Here is a 23965-nt window from a genome sequence, read left to right as displayed (position 1 = left end):
TACCAAGTTCAATACATAGTTTAAAAATTTCACGGATACCAGATGGGGTCATAATTTTTGATATACCCCTTTCATTATCCCCTACAAATTAGCCAGTTAATTCCAGGCTTCAACACCGTTACAATTCCTCCAAATAGCTTTTTTCCACAACAGATAACTAAATAATTGTAGGTGCGATATCTCTGCAGTTTTAAAAAAAATATCACCTAACTGATAAGCACATCTTACTCATCAATAGGTTTACCTTACAGGGGCTACATATTTTTTTAATTGTCCAATCATACATCAGAGTGCCACACACACCAGCAGAATGCATGCCAAGCTTATATACCTAGATCCTCCAAGAATTCAGTCTCATACATTTGATATTTAAAACCACAATGTAATTGTTGTTTATAACATGGTTCACATTTGAATACAATTATTATCAATATTAGGCTTAACATTAAAACAAATAAGCTCACAGATGAGAATTTAATAAGTCCACTATATAAATATCTTACAAAACTTTTTCTCTCCTGAGTGCTTCTCTCTCCCAAAAGAAATCAGCATATATTCCTAATAACATAATTATATATTTTTTCTTCATTCTTAGTAACACATATAGATTCTCAAATTTGCTTCACATGCAATAAATCTCAATTCAACAAAGCTTCCAAATACCACTTTCCTTGAACTCAAGGGTGTTTCCATAAAGCTCATCAATAATCGAAGAATTACTCAAATAATTTTCTATGTCACTAGAAATAAACCCACATTTCTACCTTAACTCATGTAAGCACACACTTGGATAACACCAGTTTAATAATTTAGGTTGCCTAATTAGTCCTATTTCAAAATTGCTGCTTTTAAAATCCTCAGAGTGATTCCCAAAAATTCAGTTCAGAAATGAGTTAACCTTAAAAATGGAATGGAGATCAAAGAGTATAGCACTTTAGGCCATGTGGTTAGAGCACCTGCCCCCCTCCCCCCTCTATCCTGGGCACTCCTCCAGCTTGAATCTCCAACACTATATGGGGGATGGGATCAAGCCACCACATGTGCAGCACCCCTCCCCATCCCCAACCCAGGGAGAAGATATGGGGTATTCCCCAGACAGCCATGGGAATAAGAATTCTTCCTCTCATAACTTCCCAGGTTTCCTCACATCCCCTAAAATCATCTCTCTCTCTGTCTCAGTGCCACAGCTTTTTCTCTTTGAGAGCTCACCCCATCCCCTCTCCAGCTCCATACATTGGTATTCAGCTACTGCTGGCTCAGTGAGGGAGGGGCTGAACTCCACAAGGGGGGCAGAGGACATTTTACTTCCTTCCCCCACCTTCTGAAATTTTTCCTGCTTATCTCTGAGCCCACTCACTACAGTTTAAAACCTAAACTAGGTCCCGAGACCTAGAAAAACCCCAAGGCTAAGATAACACAGACAGTTTAGAACACCGCTAGTGATGAACAAGACAGGATACACAATTCAAAGACACACACTCTCACACACAACACATCAAATCCAATTGGTTGTCCTTCCAGAACTTCTGGTCCTGAGGCTCCCTTGCCTCCCAAGTCCACTAGTGACATCCCCTTCCCCCCAAGGTAGACTTTTCTTTTGGGAAAATTCCTAGGGGGAACACTACCAACTCCCCCTCCCCATTTCAGGTATCCTTTTCCTCCTTCTGGTCCTCTGGCCTCTCATGCAGGATAATCTTCCTGACTCCAGGCCTGACACTCTATCCATTGTGTCCTTCCCCTCAATTACCTTCTATTTGCATTTACTTATATGTGTGCATGTCTCCTACAACATAAGATTTTTGAGGATAGGTGCTTTTCCATTTCTGTCTATGAATCTTTGCCTGGCATACAATAGGCATTTAATAAATGTGGATTGACAAATGCCAGACCAGCTTCCACTCCTTAGCTTTGTACTCATAGGTCCCTTGTGGCAGGAGAATCTGCTTCATCCTGAGGCATCTTGTTCCCTTTTGGAATCATGGGACCTAAGTTTGGATTCTGACTCCTATTTGAAGACCTATGAAACTTTGCCTCTCTGCAACTTTATTGATTTACGGAATGAGATATTTGTAAAGTATTTAGCAGCATGGCCAAACATAGTAGGCTCAATTGCTCATTCCCTTTGCCCTACCTTCCCTTCTATATATTGTTTCTAGTTATGGCCAATGGGGTCATTCAAAGCAAGGTTAATTCCTCTTCCTTGTGACAATTCTTAAAATATTTACAGTTGTCATGGCTCTCATTGACTCAACAAATATTTATGAAACACCTACTATAAGGTTTTTTTGGCTGAGTCTCTGACCCTAAGGAATTTACATTCTATTGAGGGTTGGGGGCAGGGGAAAATATTACACAAAAATTTAACTGAATTATAAACAAAATCATTTCCTCTCCTCCTCTCACCCATTTCTAGGCTAGATGTCTACAGTGTCTACATTCTCATCAACCATTCTCTGTCTAGCATGACCCCCTGTCTTGTCACCCTTCTGGTTGTTTTACTCAGGAGACACTTGCTCCAATGTCCTGCCTAAAATGTGGCTCCTGGAGTCAAACACAATATGTTAAATGTGATCAAACAAGCCCAGACCACAGCAGGTTGATCACCTCCTTTGTTTGGGACATTATACTCCTCTCAATGCAATCCAGGTTTGATTTGCCTCCTTCTTTGCTACTGCGTCACATGACTAACATGAAACACCTCCCTTGTCCTGTATTTCTGTAGCTGGCTTTTGAAACCCAAATATCCTTTTCTGTACTAACATCAATGTTAAGGCAACTGGAACCTGTAGGTGGAGACAGGAGGGTCTAAGATCAGGTCTTCCCCCTGATACAAATGGCGTGAGCCAGAGCAAATCAAGAAGTCTTAAGGTAACTCCTTAAGACTACAAGGAAGGGACAACCAGATGACCCTGCATTGGATTAAGCATTAGAGCGCTAACCCTGGAGTGAGGACGAAGTTGCAGGTCCTTGGCGTTGCTCTAAATACCAAGGCCCAAGATTTAGCCCATCATTCCAGTTGGTCAAGAGGTTTGTGGATCCTGAATGCAGCATCCTTTGTGGTTCCTGTCATCTCTTGGGTTAACTTTATGCCCATCTTCGTGTCACTTGCACTAATACTGTCATTTACAGATGAAGCCCAGGGAGGGGATTAAATAGAATTAAGGTCCCAATTCAAATCCCGTGACTGCTGTACTTCCCAAGGAAGCCTCTTCCACTTTGGGAATGGCTCTAATTGCTATGAAGTTTTTTAACCCTGACATTAATCCCAAATTTACCTCCTTGCAATGGGATAATTTATGTAAAGTTCTTAGAAAATCTCAAAGTGCTTTGTAATTGCTATTCTTGTTCAGTCGTGTCCAATGCTTTGTGATCCCTTATGGCAAAGCTATTGCAGTGGCTTGCCATTTCCTTCTCCGATGCAGAAGTTAAATGACCTGTTCAGGGTCACACAGCTAGTGAGTGTCTGAGACCAGACTGGAACTTGGGTTTTCCTGACTACAGACCCAGTGTTCTATCCACTGACCCATCTTGCTGCCTCGTTTAGGTAAGCTATTATTGTTACTCTAAGTCTGCCCTCTGGAACTAATCCTTTTTCTACTTACCAACCCTTCAAATATTTGAATACAGTTATCACGTTCCCTGAATATTCTCATCCCTAACCTAAATATTTGAGTTTTCTCAACTAATCCTCTTATGCCCTCAAGAACCCTTGCCATCCTGGTTGCCTCACCTGGATGCTCTTCATTTTATCAACATCCTTCCTAAAATCTGGTACTCAGAACTGAGTAGGAGAGTTCAATTCTCTGGGCTTTCTTATTTTAACCACTTTTGAATTCACCTAACTCTATTATTAACACCTAGCCTCCGACCTTACAAAACCTTTCTTTGATCTTGCCACCTCTTCAAGCTATCATCATCTATCTCTTCTTCCTTTCACTGTTGCAGAGTCCTAGAAAGAATCATTTATACTCACCTCCACGTTTTCACCTCTCACTCACTTTCCAATATCTAGCAATGGTGGCTTCTGACTCATCATTCTACTGAAAGTGGACTCTCCAAGTTTACTAATGATTTCTTACCTAATTGATTCAAATGAGCTTTTTCTAAGTCCTAACCTTCTTGGTCACCAGGCAGCTATACCACTCCCTCTATCTGGACAAAAGTAACTCTTGGTTCACTTCTTACCTGTTAGACCACTCCTCATCTCTGCTGAATCTTCGTCTGAATTAGAAGTATCAAACACATGATTGGGCTTCATTTTCTCTTGAGTGCCACCCTAACCAGATTAAAATATACCTGGGGAATATTCAGCAAATATGTATGTATGTATGTATGTATCTATCTATCTATCTATAAAATAGAATATAGGTGATGCTATTACATGGTTTTTAAAACAACTTTTTATTTACTTAAGGGTTAAGTGACTTGTCCAAAGTCACACAGTTAGGTAATTATTAAGTGTCTGAGGTCACATTTGAACTCAGGTCCTTCTGACTCCAGGGCCAGTGCTCTCACCACTTTGCAACCTAGCTACCCCTTATTACATGGTTTTCTAAGTCAATATGTGGCTGCAGGGATTCTTAAGCTTTCTATTTGAGGTTGACACAACTTGGGTATCCCCCAAGACTTTTTCCAGAGTCCTCTCCCTTTTTTCTCTCTACATTCTTTCTCAGGGATTCAGTGATCATTTTTACTCAGATAACTTCCAGTTTTGTAGATTCAGTCCTATCCTGAGATCCAGTCCCCAACTGCCTATTAAAACATCTCGACATGTCCAAAAATAGAACTTACTTTTTTCCTCACCTTCAAACTTCATATTTTTGTTGATGTCATTATACTATCTACAGTCATCCAGGTTCAAAACATTGGAATTACCCTTGGTCCTCCCTTTTCCCCCTCTGAAGTCGCTTCTCCCTAACCACAACAGCCCCTACCCCAGGTCAGGTTCTCATTGATTTTCACCTAGGCTATACTTTGCTAATTGTTCTCCTTGCCTCAAGTCTTTCCCTTCTAAATCCATCCAGTTTTAGATTAGTCTTCAGTTTGGCATAGTTGTCAACCATGATGCCTTTAAATTCTTTCTTGTCTTACGGTCATTGCAATTGCTTATGGTTAGATTAAATTCAACTCGTAACATGGTCTAACTTTTCTGGCTTTCTCTCTATTTCCATCATGATCTCTGTGAAATTTTATTCACTTTTCTTTTTTTTTTAATAGGTTTACGATCAGTGTGCAATCTGTTCCACTCACTTTTCCAAAATTCTCCTATAGCCCAATTATTATTATCATTATTATTTAGGTTCTGATCTCTGTTCTTTATTGATGTAGGGAATGTCCCCTAAAGAAACTTGTATATAGACCTGATCAGATTCAATCAGTAAGCATCAAGGTGAGATTTTAATCCGAGTCTTCCCGATTAATGCCAGCTGACCTCTAAACATTATTCCAAGCTGCCTGTCAAAGTCCTAACACTTGTCACTATTGTCTCTACTAGCTAGATAGTCATTATACTTTAGCCTAATGCACAGCTTACTCAACCATTCACTTACACAACCATCCACGGAGACATTGTTGGACATTTAGGTTAGTTTTTTTTTTTTGCAATTACCTAGAATACCGCACTAAACATTTTTAGCCCAATCACTTTAAAAATGACACATTACCACATTTTCAGCAATGAGCTGATAAGGTTAAGACATAAAATGGTTGTTTTTGTGACTTTTGTTGCACGCTACCAGATTGTTTTCCAAAAATATTTTATTAGTTTTACAATTCCACCAGCAAAGATTCATTCCCCAGACTGGGGGTATGAAGATTAAAGTGAAATAATCCTTATTGCCAAGAAGGGGGAGGCACCATAGTTCACAAGAGCACTAACTCTTGAGTCTGAGGACCTGGGTTCAAATGCCACTTCACAGGGATGTGTGGTCAGGGGAAGCAGAACTGTGCCACACCCCAGATCACCCAATCTCTCAGAAACTGGGTTGAGCTCATACAATAAGCTTGCATGTGCTGCTTTGCTTAGTTAGGCTCATACAGTGCAGATCTGAACAGAAGTTTGTTCCTCCCCAGTCATGGACGCCACCACACATCACTGATCCTCTGATGCCTACTACCTGTAGCCTTACATAAGTCCCTTCCCCTCCCTAGGTTCCACTTTTCTCCTCTGTAAAAAGGAGGGGGTTTAGACTAGCTGAAATCCCTTCCAACTCTATATTTAAGGATCCTATGAGTGACCTTGGACAAGTCCCTTCTCCCTGGGTCTCACTTTCCTCCTCTGTAAAATGAGAGCCTAAGACTTTGGATTCCTTCCAGTTCTAGACATCAGATTTGGGTAAAAGGGCAAATATGTACACAGAAAACATCATTACAAAAATAGTTATTTTTGAAAAGCTGGGGAGGGGCACTAGCAAATGAGGAAATGACAACTGGCTTTTGCTATAGCAAATGGCCATTTAGTTGAGATTGGAAAGCAGTTAGGAAGTCTAAGGTATAGGGAAGGGGGTCCTGGGGGGCAGCAAAGGGCCACAGAAAGAAGGAAAAATGTCTCTTTGGGGGGCAGACCAAGACCAGTTTGACCAGGATGAGAGTAGGTGCCATAAAGCCAGAAGAGAATGGAGTCAGATTGGGATACAAATTGCAGTTTATATTGTGCCGGAGAGGAAAGAACTGGGATTGTGCTTTAGGAATCACCTGGGCAGCTGGGCAGAGAATAGACTGCAGAAGGGAAAATGGGAGGACATTATAATTAGTCAGGTGAGAGGCAAAGAGGATGTGAACAGTCGTGGTAGTCATAGGAACAGAAAGGAGATTGAAGATGGAATGGGTGGCTTCACTTTCTCTTCCATTCCACCAGTTTTGTTTTTTTTTTTTTTGCTTGTAAGGAATTTTTCTCCCCTGCTAATTTTGACAGGTGTGAAGTGAAAACTTTTTGTTTCACTTTGCATCTCTTTAACCGGAGAAGGTTCAAGTGACTTCATCAATTGTTTCTTTTGAAAATTTTGCTCCTCTTCTTTAGCCATTGCAGACCAGGAATTGTCAAATTTGTAAATTTTTTAACACTTCCTCATGATTTTACTCGTCATATATTTCTTTGTGACATTCTTAATGTTACTTTTAATTATTTTGAACTATTTAATTTGAATGTAATCAAGGTATCTTTCCTCTAAAATTCTTTCAGCAGAAAAGGAAAAGTTCATTGAACAATTTTATGTCTATGCCCTCTGCTATCCACAGTGAAGGTGTGCCTGATCTTTTCTTCATCCCTTGATCTTTAGGACTTTTTCACTTCTTAAATCGGTCACACACCTGTCATTCACTGAGTTAAATGGTGCCTTTGTTTACTCTACCCAAATACACTGAATTCACTCATCATTTTCCAGTTTTCAAGCAGTACAAGATCTAGGGTAGGGGTTCTAGATTTTGAACCCCCAAGGTCTGTGGATTGATTCAAAAGAACCTATGAACTGAGATGGGGAAAAATGGCCTCTTTATTTTCACTAACCTGTTGCTGAAACATACTACTTCCTTCGACTATTTGAAGCCACAATTCAGGGAAGAGGGCCAAAGTTTTTATCGGGTTGCCAAAGGGGTCCAGGACCCAAAATGAGGCTAAGAACCGCTGCTCTAGAGTGGTAGATGTGCTGTGTATCTCTGACCTCTAGGTGGTCCTAGAGACTAAGAAGTGGCCTAATCCTTGTGGAGTTTTTGTACATCCATGGTAATAATAGGAAAGCTCCTGATGGTAGAGAAAAAGGATATACATTTGGATGCAGTGAATGGCAGGACTACAAAGTAGAAGTACCTACAGTAATCACTGATTTGGGACGAAGCAGAATGGAGATATTCCATTCTTTCCCCAATTTGGGGGCTATAACTGTCTCTCACTCCCCCAGTCATTTTCCTCTCTCAGCCACAGCTCTTGCATAAAGTACGTGGCCTAGGGCTAAGCCAAGGTTGCGATTTAGAAACAGAACCTTTCCCCTTGCATTCTTAGTCTCATTCAGCACAAGGCATCATATTTAATGATACACCGTTTACCTTCTCCATAGAGTATCATCTTAAGCATTCCCAAGACGAAATGGAAAAAAGCAGAGAAATGGTGACTCCTTTTTGATATTTTATTGGGTAAATGATTTAAAAGGCAATAACAATAGTGTTAAAACAACTACACTATCTTTCCACAGCCATCTCACAGACCCATAGACAATCTGGATTTTTTTGTCTTTTTTTGCACATTTAGCCTTTTCAAAAGCCATACTTAGGTTAACATGCCCATTTCAACAGTTTCTTCACACTAATAGCAATTAAATGTGGAAGGAAGGAGAGGATCTAGTTCAAAGGGAAGGGGGGATTAATTATTGTAATAATAATAATGCAATTCATTATCAAGTTACTAAGAAAGGAAAGCAGAGGCTACACCAGGCAGCCCTTGCTCCAAAGGTCTCACCATTGCATTACCAAGAATTCAATATGCTGGTGACCGAGTCAAAGACATTGTTTCCCCTAACATACAAAACACAAAAATAACTTAGATAGAAACTAGATCCAAATATTTCCAAAAGAATCAGCTTTGATATACAAAAACAGTCATAGGTTGTTACAAAAGCATTTTCTCAGTGCGTTCATGTACCAGCGCAGTTTTGCGGGTCCAGAGCAAAGTAAGAGGTTTTTTTTTTTCCTCTTTTGAAATAGCAATAAAAAACATGGAAAACACATCTTTGTATATAAAGAATCATTGCTGGTCTTGAGAATAATGTAATCAGAAACCCTTAAATCTGAGAGGCACACAATAGGTTTCTTTTTTTTTAATGAAAGGAACGTCACCAGTTTATTTAATTGGAGGATGTGTTCATACTCCTCAAATAAACTTAATTCAATTAACATCACTAGAAAAAGTCAGTTAGAAACTGTACAAAAATAAGAAAGTTAACACACTGAATCCTGCAAGGTTTTTGTAAGGACTGGAAGGTGGGCTGTGGGAGCAGCATTTGGGCATGGCTGGAGGTGTCTTTGGTTTGATCTAACACACGAGAGATGTAACCTATTCTGGATGCCAGCTTCAAAAGCCTGCATATTTGAAAACAAGAAAAGAGACTAATATAACAAACTTCTGGAGTTCTGGGAAAGGAGTCTGGATGTGTTTCTGGGACAATCATGAGTGCTTTGGAGGGGGTTCGATGGGAGAGGGAGACTGGGGGGATGGGGCCCTCCCAAGCTGCAGTTGGCCTCATGGGGAGGGGGGGGAGAGGAAGGGGAAAGCAGCACACGCTGGTGCAGTCAGAAGGCCACTTGGAGGAGGACTTAGAAAAGAGCTTTTCAGTTAAAGACTGAGACCTGGTCAGTCTGATTAAAGAACAAGGAAACCCTTCCAGAAATGGAAGCCTTTTGAGAAATATCCACGTAAAAAATTTTTTTTCCAAGGGGAAAGACACTACAGTTACATTTCTATAAGTAAAAATGAAACTAATCTAATTAACATTTAAAAGGGGTTGTGTAAACTTTGTGCTATTTAAATGGAGTTCAAGTATTATTTCTGGGCTATTTAAAGAGAATTAAAATGATCCCATGTCTGGGTGATCACAAGTGCAATACAAGTTTGTGTTTCCAAACAAATAAACCTACCACTGGTTAGAATACAACTCAGCAAATCAAAAATCTCTGAGTTTTAAAATACATGCTACATTTCTATGTGTCCAAAGTTAATTCAAATGACAAAGTTCATACATAATATATCAGGAAACATGAACTGTGCCCAGCATTGATTTGGTTAAAGTACACCATACAGTCTGGATAACGACCTTTCTGCTAGAGTTTTGAAGCCAAAAGCTACTAAGAGACAAAAATTAATTGTGCATTATACTGTATCTAAAAGGAGATAAACTATATTTTTTCCTCCAGGCCATGGAGTATTGCTGACCTCGTCCTTTGAAGCCGGCAGGATGGTTACATCATCAGTATATTATTATTACACTGGTAAGAAATTTTGTATAACATCTGCATATATGAAGGATTTTTAAAAATCTGATATGATTTTAGAGTCCGCATGACCAGTCACGTGACCTGTTCCAGGTTGATTAGCACCTTAAATACATACACATAGAATAGATCTTTTCTTAAAAAACTTTTAAACAATAAGCTCATCCCAAAGGGAGGAGCAGGCTGTATTGAGATGATGGAGAACATGGGTTTTACAACAATATTGGTCTTTTTTTCTTTTTCTTTTCTTCTTTTTCTTTTTTTTTTTTTTGCAGCAGACATCATCATTCAGCTTGTTCTCGGTTTCCCTATAAGGGCATAAGAGAAATTTCTACTGAAAAGCAATGCTGTTCTGAAATGCTTCCAAGTAGAAACAAGACGACACTACCAAAGTTGCTGCTAAAACCCAACAGATAATGCTTGCCTGGCAAATCTCTAAGCTTAATATATAGACTTGGCGACTGAGAGTCCCTTTCTGGCCCCCAGTTGGCTTCTGAATTAAGGCATCATAACTGAAAATACTATCTAGACAATGGATGCTGTGGATGAAGGAAAATTGATAACCTTCTAAGAACCACCATCAAGCCCCAAAGTCACAAGAAGTACTTGGCCATGGTGGTGAGCAGCAACAACTTAGCCAATTATCTTAGAAAACAGAGACTTAATTCCCATTCTGGGCAAGTATAGTATGCCACCACTCAGAACAAATGGATGGCTTATAATGACTGGATATTCAATTTTGTTTCTTATTTCTTTAGAATATGTATTTTGTTTTATACCTATATTCATAATTTACATCTTGGTATTTTGCTTGAAAAACATTCATCTCTACTTATTCTAAATGAAGAAAATTCTTTTGTTTTCTAGGGTTTGTCACTTTCCTAGCAATGTACTTCTTACCTCCCAAAGGCATGAAGAGGTTTCCTTTCTGTACATTAAGGGAAGACTGGCCTTTCCCCCATAATTGGGGGTCTTCTACACGTGCCCTTAACTAAATCCCATTTCTATTGCTACAGTTTTAAAAATGAAAATCTTCTCAACACGGTGATTCTGTTTCTCTTGCTAGTGTGTAGTGCAGCAAGTGATTCAAGGTATTTCCTAGTAATTCTAACACTCCAGCACTGTCTCTGGAACAGACAGTAGTAGCTGAAGCCATAGTATAACTAACCTGATAATTGTGACCATTTATCCCTGCCTTGTCCAATCAAGCTATAATGCAACCTGAAACAAACCCATTTAAGTGAAAAGACATCAGCAGAGGGTCGTTTTTTTGGCCAATTGCTTCAAAACCAACAACCAAAAGAGACTTCAGAGTTTCAAAAAAATCTAAAAATAAATTGTCTACTACATGGATTCATCTCTAGAGAAACCACGTAGAGCTATAAGTTATTTCTCTAAATTGCCTTTTTCTAAACTGCCCATCCTATGATTCCACTTTCCCAGGCAAAGGCACTAAAATCTACATCTGTTCTCTTCCTAAGATTCAATGCTCTTCAAAGTGATTCCTGTAACATATTTGAAAGGTAGTTTTTTCTTATTTACAGATGATGTTTCTGTTTGTTAACTGACTCCGTGACACAATTAGGACATTTTTTTCTATTTATAACTGGCACACAAGCATAAAAGATTTCTGTGACAAACCTTATTGGGGACTTCTCTGTTTTAGACACTTAGCTCTCTGAAATTCATATATATTTTGACTATATGAAAAATATCACTCTTGGGGGAAGACGTATACAGACTAAGTCTTCAAAAGTAAGTCAACCCTGAAGGCAAAATTCAGGGTAAAATGTAAATACCTGAATCTGATATGTATTGTTCCCTAGTCAAATTCAACTACTATAAGTGTGTGTGTATGTGTGTATGTATACTTATACACACATATATATACACACATATATAAACATGTATATGTACATATACATACATATACTGATTATATATATACATGTATAGTATATACATAGTATAGTATATATACACATATACAGACACATATATTATATATGTGTATGTGTAAAAGAATCACAAAACTTTAAATGCTTCCTTCCATCCACAGTAAAAAACAAAAACAAGCTTTGATATAATGAAGTAAGATTTGATATAATATTATAGAAAAAGAAAAAAAGATTATATATGCTGCAAAAAATAGTCCATGACCTAAAAAGAATAAAAATAATTATGGGATGACTTTAAGAAATGCATTTTTTCCCACCCGTTACCATGATGAGCTTAACCAATTAAGGAGAAGTCTCACTATGGCAACGGAAACTATCATCATAAAATGGTACAGTAATAGAGATAGCTAGACCAAGAAGGGGAGGGGTCTCCTGGAAAGAGGTCTGCAGAGAGGTCCAGGGCCTGGTCATGTGGCTCAGTGTCAGGAGTAATGGTTGTAAGGTGGCAAAGGGTGTCCAATGCCATTCTGGAAGTGATGATGCTGACGGTGGGCGACATACTCCGAGTAGCTCATGGTCATCTTTTCACTACGGTACCTGAAAGGAAAAGAAGAAAACGAGTTACCCAAAGAAGCACCTGATCCAGAGCTTGAGGATCCCAGAGCCTGGAGGGACATTGGTAACTGCTTAATTGACCTCTACTTTATACGTGGGTAATGGAGGACTAGAGAGGGACTGTGACTCACCCACTGAAGATCTCACAACTGGTCCATACTGAGATGATCCTAAACTACCCATTAATCTAGTCTTTTTGCTTCTCCTATTCCCCCAAACATTTTTTTTTGTTGGAAGATCAATCAACAGTTATTAAGCACCTACTACACACACACACACACACACACACACACACACACACACACACACACACATACACACACAAACAGTAAACTTTGTGGGGGGGAGGTAGATAAGATAGTCCCTGCCCTCAAGGGGCTCACAATCTAATGGGCTTGAAAAGGTACAGTGAATTATCTTCCCAAACTTTGTTTTACTTTTTTCCTCTCAAAAGTTGAGGGACCTGTGTGTTGAACTCTTGTGTAGAAACTCTCTCTACTGCTGCAGACTGACAATTCATTCACAATTGCCTCCAGGCAATTGAGAGGTTAAGTGACTATCTCATAAGTACAGAAGTGGGTCTTCCTGATCCTGAGGCCAGCTCTCCATTCATTAAACCATGTTGCCTTTTAAAAGAAGAATCTTTTGGGGGGGAGGGGGAGAGAAAATGTATATAGGGTTGTTTCCATTTTATTTTATTTTTCCAATTACACACCAAGAGAGTTTTCAACAATCATTTTTCTCCCTCCCTCCCCTAGACAGAGAGTAATCTAATACAGGCTATCCATGTATTACTATGTTAAACATATTTCCATATTAATCATGTTGTGAAAGAAGAATCAGAACAAAAAGAAAAAACAGAAAACTGTAAAAATTCAAAATGATATGCTTTGGTCTGCATTCAGACATCATAGCTACTTCTCTGGGTGTGGATGCCATTTTCCATCACAAGTTCTTTAGAACAGTTGATCATCACACAATATTGCTGTATGTATATATGTATGTATATAGATATATATATATATATGTAATATATATAGAAATAGATAAAATATTCTCCATATATTGAACTATACATGTGTCTATATAATAGAAGAATATAATTTCTTCCTTATCAAATGTCAGCCTAATGCAAACCTATTGGGGCCTGCATGTCCTGGAGTGCAAGCAGATAGAGAACTCTTCTCCAAGATCAGGGCTTTTTGCTGCTTTCCTGACTCTTCCCAGATCCCTTCACATTCCTGAGATGCCCTCACTCGGTTTGGATGGCTTTCTACAAATCCTTCTGTTTTCTGACCTCCCCAACTTTGTCTTCTGCTCTGCCATAAAAATAAGGTCAGGTTCTCCTGAGTCTGGTGGCTTGGCAGAGTGAAATTTAGCTGCTCCGTAGGTCCAAGTCAAAATAAGTCCTTTTTGTACTAGTTCTATCTAAAATTCAGTTTCTATTCAAAGGTCAAAAAGATAACCCAAAGCTAAAGATTTAAAAAAATTGAGAACAGTTTGACTTCTAATCAATTAACGATCCTCTGTATTGGACCCTCTTTTACCCCAAGCATGATCCTGTAACTCATCCCCACTCTGCATTGGAAAGCAGAGAGCATTAAAGAACAAAATAGGTAGCAATACTTAAGACATGAAAATTACCAAACCTCGTATGTCAAGTCCCAAGTCATAGAGCTCATATTCCTTATGCAGGTACCTGGTCAGTTTGATGCTTTTCCTGAAATCATTCGTAATTGTAGCTTTGTAGCCCCCTTTTCTCAGTAAGGAATCTATGGTCTGAATGTGGTCCCATCCTGTTGAAAATGAACCAGAAAATGAATCAAACAAAAATACAAAGATCCCTTTCAACCACCTCCAAGAGCCTTTGGATGTCATCCTAACCTTAACCCAAACATGGACCAAGCACAACTGTCATGAAAGGTGACCCATCTCATGTGAAAAGGCAGAAACTGAGTATACAAGTGTCTCAGAATACTTTCCTCCACTCCCTCAACATTTAGAAATGGGGCAGGGAAGAAAGGAATCTTGTATACAAGAAACTTAGCGATACCTAGACTTGTGGAGCATCAAACACAGATTATGCAAAAGTGGGGAGCGCTTTTACTGGTACTAAGGAGTGCTTTTTTGGTCTGAATAGAGGCTTCATCCTAACAAGGATCTCTTGGAAAAGAAAAACATATGCATAGCTCTCACTCTCTCTCTGAAAAATGATCTGTATTTAAAAGTCGGTCAAATTTGGGAAAAATCTATGCTTTTCCTAAACTACTTAAGTTCATATCATACTTGTCTGTCTGTCTGTCTGTCTCTCTCTCTCACTCTCTCTCCACTCGAATTTCCCTCCGACCCCTGGCAAAGTTGTAGCTAGTGTTTCTGAGGCTTAAATTGGTCTCTTTTTGCAAGCTAGATGTGAGGGAAATACAAACTATCTATACTCAAACCAAATAGTTACAATTTTTTTCACAGCTTTTCTCCTAGTTCTTATATTTGACTTACAAGGTCAGAGACTTTGAGCTCTTAACAAACCTTCCGGTAACTACTCTCTAGTAACAAAAACTGTGCATACTGGGAAGTACTTTTAACAGTCATTCTTACAGTTAGATGTCTTAAAGCTTTTACAACGTATTGCTCTAAAATCAGCAGTTTTTGTCTTGATTTTTTCTTTTCAAAACAAAGAAGAGAAAAGCAATTTATTTAGTGATCAGAAAAAAGTCTCAATAGTTTTGGTAAGTATTTGTTTTTTTAATTTTCAACTCAAAAAGCAATAGTAAATGTGGCCAGTACAAAGCAAGAATTTGGAAATTATGTTTGATGTATATATATTCTCAATGGCTTGAAATAATGAAAAGTCAATATCTTAATAGAGCTAGAATCGTAAAGGCAATATTTTGGTATTGTGATTTGCTCCAAGTAAATTTAATTTGGGTGTTTCAGGAACTATCTGGTGGAACAGTGTATGTATGTACGTAAGCTTACATATTTAACATACACACACACACACACACACACACACACACCGCAGACAAATATATTACATCCAAAGCTTTTTTAAAGTAGTCACTAAAATTTTTGCATTTCAAAAACAAATCAACTCCAAACCAAAAGAAAATGGCACTTCTGTGAGCAGCAACTTACTACTCCCAAAATAGTTGATTTTATCATGTAAAAGTAATTATTTTTGCATTTTTCATTAAGGGTTTCTTTGTATACACCTTCTGTGTCATACAGCATAATTAACTTATTTGAGATTTTAAAAAAATGAAGCATCATTAAGAGATAAGAGCCATTCCTTACAATTTCATATTGATTCATCATCAGACATCAGTGCAAGGTCAAATATTGCATTTTATATTTATATATTTTTTTCTATTCTTTACTAGATTGTATGAAATCAAGTGCAACAATGACCTTGCTCCTTTGCGACCTCTGGTAGGTAGGTGGCTGTGCGTTTTGATCCTTTTTCATTGATGAACTCTATTCTAATGCCATGTACACCCACCTGAAAGAAATAGGCAGTTTCATTAATACATTCTTTTTTCAAATAAAGCAACAGCAAAATTAAAGTTAGCAAAGTTAAGTAGCCAGAGTCTCAGTGCTCATTCTTGCCTCCTTTTGGGAGTTGGTTTTCCTTTTTTCCTCTCTCCAAAGCTTTGCATTTGTTTCTGGGAGAGCCAGAATGAAATGAAAAACTGAAAATGTCCAGCTTCTTCTCAGCTACATCTACCCTAAAGTTTTTTATAAACATTTTGTATAAGATTAGCTAGCCTTTAAACCTTTTAAACTCAACAAAAGGAAACGAGCAACTTTTTGTTGATATAAAACTGTCATTGGTGTGAGTAATGTCTCACTAAAAATCATTTAACATGAAAGCATTCAGGAAAGGGTACTGTCTTAAACACATGTAACTTGTTGTCCAGAACTCCAAACTCTGGGTTTACATGACTAAGATTTGATCAGGAAAAGGGAAATCTCATTGAAAAATTACTCTCTTTGGACTCAGTTTTACCCTTCACAAAATTTAGCTTGATGTTTACTTGCACTTGGGTCTTTACAGATGTTGGCAAAAGGGATCCTTCAGTTCCTGTCTGACAATATTTCAGACAACGGACAGAATTATTTCACCCCCTGAGAGGAGTCCCAAAAGCCCATTAATCAAAAACAATTCTTCCCTCCTTCACTCCCAGAATGAAATCCTCCAAATTCACAATCCCCCTGAAAAGAAACAGATTTGGGGTTGCTGAAGTGTCAATCCCTCACTTTTTAGTAAACTTATAGCATTTTTGACACTATTCTTCCATGACTGTCTTGCTTTTTATTCCTCTTCTATTACCAGTCCTTAAATCTATCTTATTTCACTAGTTTTTTAAGATTTAAATTGCCTGAGCGCATGACAGAGGGGCAACTGGGGGCGCCTAGACCTGGCTCTGTAGTCAAGAACATTCATCTTGCTGAGCTAAAATCTGGCCTCAGACACTTACCACCTGTGTGACACTGTGCAAGTTTGCTTCAGTTTCCCCCCCCGTAAATAGGGAATTGGACTTGATGGCCTCTAATGTCCCTCCCAGCTAGAGATCTTGGAGTTTGTGACAAGCTCTGCCTACATTCACAATCCATCTCTTTAGATACCTCCTCCTTTAATTTTTTTTGCCTTTGCAAAGCAATGGGGTTAAGTGACTTGCCCAAGGTCACACAGCTAGTAAGTGTCAAGTGTCTGAGGCTGGATTTGAACTCAGGTCCCCCTGATTCCAGGGCTAGTGCTTTATCTGCTCACCACCTAGTTGTCCCCTCTACCCTCTTAGTGGAATTATTCCTTTTCATGTCTTCAGAAGGCACTCTTGAGGGTTTCCAGTGCCTTCTGAGATGACTTCTCCTGAAGAATTTAAGACCATGAGATCCTACCAGTTATTTTTCTGAACCTTTTGAAATTTGCTGTCCTAAAATTAAAGGTATAGGGGGCAGCTAAGAAGAGCACTGGAAAGAGCACCCACGCTGGAATGAGGAGGACCTGAGTCCAAATCCAGCCTCAGACACTTAATGCTTACTTATCTATGTGACCTTGGGCACTTAGCCCCATTGCCTTCCAAAAGCAACAACCCAAAAATTATACGTGTATGGTGCCTGGCTTTCTTTTCCTTCTCTATCTCAAATCCTAAAATACAACGGTTATTACCTCTTCCCTGAAAAAGGTTCTCATCATTTTTACCCCAACAACCAGTACCTCCTTGTTGGCAAGAATTAACAGCCACAAATGCAGATATTCTTACAGATTCCTTACCTTCTCAAGAACAAAATAATCTTTAGTTGAGCCAGCTGATGTCCAGATAATTGGGCTGCCCCAGGAGATGCCTCAATGTCTCGTAACAATGCTATCTTATGTCTTTCTGACGTTCATACAATGCTTCCCAAAGTCCTCCTCCGTTTTCTCTTTCTGCTCTGGTTGTCAGTCATATACTCTGATGACAACTGCACTGTTATTTTCACCTGCACTGATCTTAAGTCAAATTCTGTCCACCTGACACTTCTCCAACCTACTCCTTGTTCCTGGCTTTCCTCACACTTCTTAATATTCATGTAATACTTTTAAATCTATATTGTCCTGATTTACTCAACAAGTCTGCAAACTTAGAACATCACATGAACCACCCTAATCCAGAGTCAGAAGTTTTAATGTTGTTTAGTCATTTCAGTCATGTCTTGACTCCTTGTGACCTCATTTAAGGTTTGCTATTCCCTTCTACGATGCATTTTACAGATGAGGAAACTTGAGGCAAACAGGTTGAAGTGACATGCCTGGGGTCACACAGTTCGGAAGCTTCTGAGGTCAGATTTGAATTTAGGAAGATGAATCTTTTTGATTCTGGGTCCAATACTCTACCCACTTCGCGAAGTGGGTAGGATACCAGCCCTGGAGTTAGGAGGACCTGAGTTCAAATCTAGTTCCAGATACTTCCTAGCTGTGTGACCTTGGGCAAGTCACTTAACCCTGACTACCTGTCATCCAGGGTCATCTCCAGTCATCCTGATTCATATCTGACTACTGGCCTCAGATGGTTCTGGAGGAGAAAGTGAGGCTGGTGATTTAGCACCCCGCACCAATCCAATTCACTTGCTTGTCAAGGCACCATCTCCCTGATGTCCTTGTCTTTGAAAACAAAGGACAAAGATCATCATCACCATCACCATCACCATCACTTGGTACAGTCCTTGTTCCAGACTTCCTGTTTCCCTCAAATCTGAGACTTTATGTTCACATTTATGTCTTCTCTCAGTTCAGCATCCTTTAAAACTCCAGGATTTCCATCATCATGCTACCACAGGCACACCTAATGACAATTATACCCTCGATGACCCATCATTATACTACCTCCATGATCCAGAATACTCAAAATTCTTTTTCAGTTCACTCTTCCTGAACCTGTCTTCTTATCCTCACTATGCCCTTTGGTCACTCAAGCTCCTCCCGATTCTTTCAGGCTATCACTTTTGCTGTGCCCTCACTTCCTTAAGTTATGTCCCTCTGGTTGACCAATCCCACCATGCACTATCTTTAGCCTGGAGTTTCTTGCTCTCTTGTCCTATTGCCAAGTTATCCTTTGATAAACCACAATACTAGGTCCCCTGTCCCTTCCCTGCCCCCTCGAGCCGTTTTTTGCTCCAATTCATAAGCTAATGAACACATCAGGAGAAAGGTGTGTTACTTGATTCTCAACTGGGTTGTCATTGGTACACAGTAGTCCTTTTACTTTTTCCTATCTGACTCTTTTGATCTCACTTTACACAGTAACTATTTCAAACTTCTGATTCCACCCTTTCCCCTCCTTCCACTCCACCAGAAGAAGACAACCTCCTTCTTCACTGAGCAAACAAAGGCAATGTCTCTTCTCCTCTAGTGATCATCTCCAAACCACTCCTAAGCTTCCTTCTCCCCCCCATATATTCTCTTTTCTTTTACTTCTCTGAGGAAAAAGTGGTCCTTCTTCTTGCCAAGGTCAACCACTTCCCTTTCTCTCATTTTCTCTAGATTACCTTCTTCCCCTCACCCTTAACCTCCTCTTCTCCACTTACTCGTATCATATCAAGGTCACCCTCTCCTGCTGATACTGTCCTCTCTCTCTTAGCCGATAAAGATCACCTGGATTTGGTACCTTCCTAGTCCCTTGCATTCAGGCCTCCATTGCCACCACACAACTGAAACTGCTCTTTCCTCATGTTAGCAGCCCTGTCTCATCTAAACTGCCCACACCTCTACCAGCTCCATGGACTCTGAACCCCAAATTAGCTACTGACTCAATCCTCAGTCCTGGTCTCACATTCTTCTCTGATAGTCTGGACCCTGTACTGAGGTGAATCTTGTGCTTCTTTGTCTTATACCCTGGGAATCTTCAATGTTGGGATAACCCTACTGTCTTCTTTCTCTATTTCTAACATCAGCTGAATGTTAGAATAACATTAAGGTTATGTTATTTCCAGTTTGTATTTGAAAGTGGAAGACTACTTCTCTCCCAGGAAAAAGCCTCACCTCCTCCTTTCCTGAGACTATCAAGGCCATCCATCTGAAGCTCCTCCAGCTCATTTTACGATTGGGGAAACTGAAGCAAACAGGGTGAAGTGACTTGCCCAGGGTCACACAGCTAGGAAGTATCTGAAATCAGAGTTGAATTTGGGAAGATGAGTCTTCCTGATTGCAGGCCCAGTGCTCTACCTACTGCATTGCCACCTAGCTGTCTCATATACCTAGTAGGTTTTAAATACTTCTTGGTTTGAACTAGAAAGGAAAGAGAATGGAAAGCCAGAGAATGAGAAGAAAACCAATAAAAGGAATTAGAAAACAGATTAGAAATAGTCAAGGGTATTTGTGGTTAAAGCATTCATTTCCTTTTTTTAAAAAGACATAAATTTATTATTTACTTATTTTTACATCCATTTTTTTTTAAAGTTGAGTCCTGAATTTTCTCCTCCCTTCTCACTCTTCCCCCAACTCATGGAGAAGGCAAAGCAATATGATATCAATTATACATGTGAAATCAAAAACTGCATTAATTTTCAAGATTCCTTTCATTAGCTTTTCAAAGATTACTTGCTTACTATGTCTTGACTGCCCTACAAGGCTTCTCTTGCTCTAATCAGTTCACACCAGAATTATTCTTTCCAGGTGCAGGATGTCTGCCTTCTCCCCTCCCCACCTTGCCTCCCAGATTCAGAATTCTTGGGGAAAGTTCTTACACTCAAGTATTTAAAGTAGGGTCAAGACAAATACTGAATTTTGGAGTTGAGAGCAAAATCCTTGCTACAAATCTCAAGCCTTACAGAAAATACCTGAGGATTTCCAGGTGGAATCAAGATGGTGGTGTGAAGCTAACATTCTCCCAGAGCTTTTCCCTACCAAAGATAAATGATGCCTCTACTCTGACATTCACACTACAGATCCCAACAAGAAAAAGAGAAGATTCAAAGAACATTTCAACTGTAGACATCATGGAGGATCTTCAGTGAAGATCTGTCTCTTTGGGGGGAGGGAAGGGGAAGAAAAGTCCAAGAGGCAGGAGAGCGGGGAAAGCCAGCAGAGACTTTTAGCCACAGTGCAATCAAGGTCCCAACAGCTTAATAATAACAGAGGTCCCAGCAGCTAGATAGCAAGCTAATGGGGAGGATCCCAACCCTAAACGAAGTCTGAACCCTGGGAGCACCGAGGTAAAAGACAGGACTGGGTTGGGAACAATCCTCTGTTAAGTCAGAACCTGGACATAAAGAAGGGAACAAACCTCTGCAAAGGCAAGGCTGGTACTGCCTAGGCAACATCTTGGCCTACAACAAGCCAGGGACCAGTCTCCAGCCCCAGCAAAATAAAAGCTTGGATCTATACTCCATATACCCCAGGAGTAGAACTACAACAACAAAGATGAACAAAAAAGCTAAGAGTGCTCACTATAGGAAAGTACTTCCTAGATAAAAGATGACAGCAATGCCATGTCTGAAGAAGAAAACAGCAAAAAAATTACTCACACTAGAGAAAACTACTTTACCGAAAAAGATGACAGCAATGCCATGTTTGAAGAATCACTCACAGGAGAAGTATCAAAACAGTATATAAATTGGACTCAAATAGAAAAGCTCGTTGAAGAGCTTAAAAAAGAATTTAAAAACCAAAAAAAGAGAGGAAGAAGAAAAATGGAAAAAAGAAATGAAGGTCATGTAGGAAAATTGTGACAAGTTGACCAAAGTAATCAACTCTATTAAAAGTAAAAATAACCAACTGGAAAAGGAAACACAGAAGATAATTGAAGAAAATAAAATCCTAAAAATTAGAATTGAACAATTAGAAACTAATGAATCTACAAGACTACAAGATTCCATCAAACAAAATAAAAAGGCAGAAAAAATTGAAGAAAACATAAAGTACCTTCTAGGGAAAATGAATGACTTGCAAAACAGACCCAGGAGAGACATCTACAAATCGTTGGCCTACCAGAAAGCCTGGACCAACAAAAGAACCTGGAAAACATCATGCAGGAAATTATAAGAGAAAACTGCCCCAATCTACTAGTACAGGATAACAATATAACAATTCAAAGAATCCACAGAAACTCTCCAGAAAGAGACCCCAGGATAAGAACTCCAAGGGCTGTAATAGCCAAACTCTAGAACCCTCAAATGAAAGAGAGAATACTGCAAGCAGCAAAAAGAAAACAATTCAAATACAAAGGGAATACAATCAGACTAACACAGGACCCATCAGTCTCAACAATGAAAGGATTGGAAGAACTGGAATAATATATTTCGGAGACATAAGGACCCAGAATGTACTACCCTGCAAAATTCAGCATATACTGTCAGGGAAAAAGATGGATGTTCAATGAATACAGGACTTCCAGAATTTCCTGACACAAAAACCAGAACTGAACAGAGAATTCAATTGTCAAATACACGACTGAAGACTTATATTTAAAAAAAAAAAGGAAAATGAAAAACAAAATTATTTTAAACAAATGTTGGTCCCTAAAATGGAAGATATAACAATTCTAATTCTTTAAGAACTTTACTTTCTCTAAGGAAAATTAGAGGGAAGAATATAATTGAAGAGAATGAACCTAAAGGATAAAACCCAAAATAAAGAAAAAGTAAGCTTCAAGCAGGGGTATTGACTTTAACTTAAGTGTCTCATTATACTATAACCACTTTTTTTGTTGTTTTTTTGTTTGAAAGGCAGTGGGGTTAAGTGACTTGCCCAAGGTCACACAACTAGGTAATTAATTATTAAGTGTCTGAGGCTGAATTTGAACTCAGATCCTCCTGACTTGAGGGCCAGTGCTCTATCCTATGCCACCAAGGTGCCCCTTACTAAGACTCACTTAAATCACAAGGTGCTAAGCAACCTGTCTAATAAGGACATCATAAGCTGCAAGGACCTGAGTCAGTGTCTCTGTTACCTAAAATCATTTGTAAAACTCCAGAGACTCCTAGTACTCAAAGATGTTCAAGATTCTTACAGTTAACTAGATTAGCATGTGATGCTTCATTTAACAAGGGGTTAAAGTACCCTGGGTGGGGGGGGGGGAAGGGGGAGAGACAATAGGTCTTGGTTCACTTAACAAGATGTTAAATAGCTTGGGGGGTAGGCCTGGGGGGGAGGGGCACAAATAATTCAAGAAATGATATGACTTTGACTGATACTTTGGCTCATGAAGAGGATTGCATGTACTTGAAAGATACCTTAAAAAAGGGGGTGAGGTAAAAAATGATTATACTTATAATTTGATGCAATTTGAATTATTAAGTAATTATTATTATTTAATTATTATTTAAATTTTAATTTAATTATTAAGTAATTATTAAGTAATGATGATATCTTGATAACAAGAGGATTCAATTAATTGAACTGTGATTGATGATACCTGATTAATAAATAATATTAGAGCACCAAGGGAAGAGGCACAAAGATTTATAATTTTAGAGGGAAAGAAAAGAGAATGTGAATACTGAGTAAATTCTATTTAATAGATTTAACCCAGTGAAGGAATAAGATACATTCCCACTTGCATTTAAAAATCTAACTTAAACTACAGGGAAGGTGGGGACTGGGAACGGGAAAGATAAGGGAAGAAGGGACTGATAAAAGGGAAGGGAAAGTATAAGAAAAAATAAACTAAAAGTTAAATTTTTAAAAGAAAAGTCAAAGGGAAAGTTAGTAAAATTTTGGTGAGGAGGAATAAGAGAAAAGAAAAGAGATAACAGAAATAGAGAAAGATAGCATGGAGGGAAATACAGAATTAGTCATCTTAACTGTAAATGTGAATGGGATGAACTGTCCCATAAAATTGAAAGCGGATAGCAGAATGGATTAAAAACTGGAATCCTACAGTATGCTGTTTACAAAAAAACACATTCGAAACAGAGAGGCACATATAGGGTATAGGTAAAAGGTTAGAGAAAAATATATTATGCCTCAGCAGAAGTAAAAAAAAAATCTAGGGTAC

General features: G+C 38.9%; 1 protein-coding gene across 2 annotated transcripts in view; it reads right to left on the bottom strand.

The window, feature by feature from the left end:
- Positions 1-7200: 7200 nt before the first annotated feature.
- AMMECR1 (AMMECR nuclear protein 1) overlaps positions 7201-23965 on the bottom strand; it is a 156162-nt gene continuing 139397 nt past the window's right edge. The window contains exons 3-5 of one of the 2 annotated variants that reach the window (XM_074205384.1): positions 15900-15990; positions 14191-14287; positions 7201-12473 (exon numbers count right to left, since the gene is read on the bottom strand). In XM_074205384.1, coding sequence (XP_074061485.1) covers positions 12359-12473; positions 14191-14287; positions 15900-15990 — 303 coding nt within the window. In that variant the 3' untranslated portion in view covers positions 7201-12358. The remainder of the gene's footprint in view (positions 12474-14190; positions 14288-15899; positions 15991-23965) is intronic. The other variant, XM_074205383.1, reaches the window with a different exon arrangement.

The sequence above is a fragment of the Macrotis lagotis genome, chromosome X (assembly GCF_037893015.1).
Source record: "Macrotis lagotis isolate mMagLag1 chromosome X, bilby.v1.9.chrom.fasta, whole genome shotgun sequence".
In the NCBI taxonomy this organism is placed as follows: domain Eukaryota; kingdom Metazoa; phylum Chordata; class Mammalia; order Peramelemorphia; family Peramelidae; genus Macrotis; species Macrotis lagotis.
Note: the sequence above shows the minus strand (reverse complement) of the source record. Positions and strands in the feature narration are given on the sequence as shown.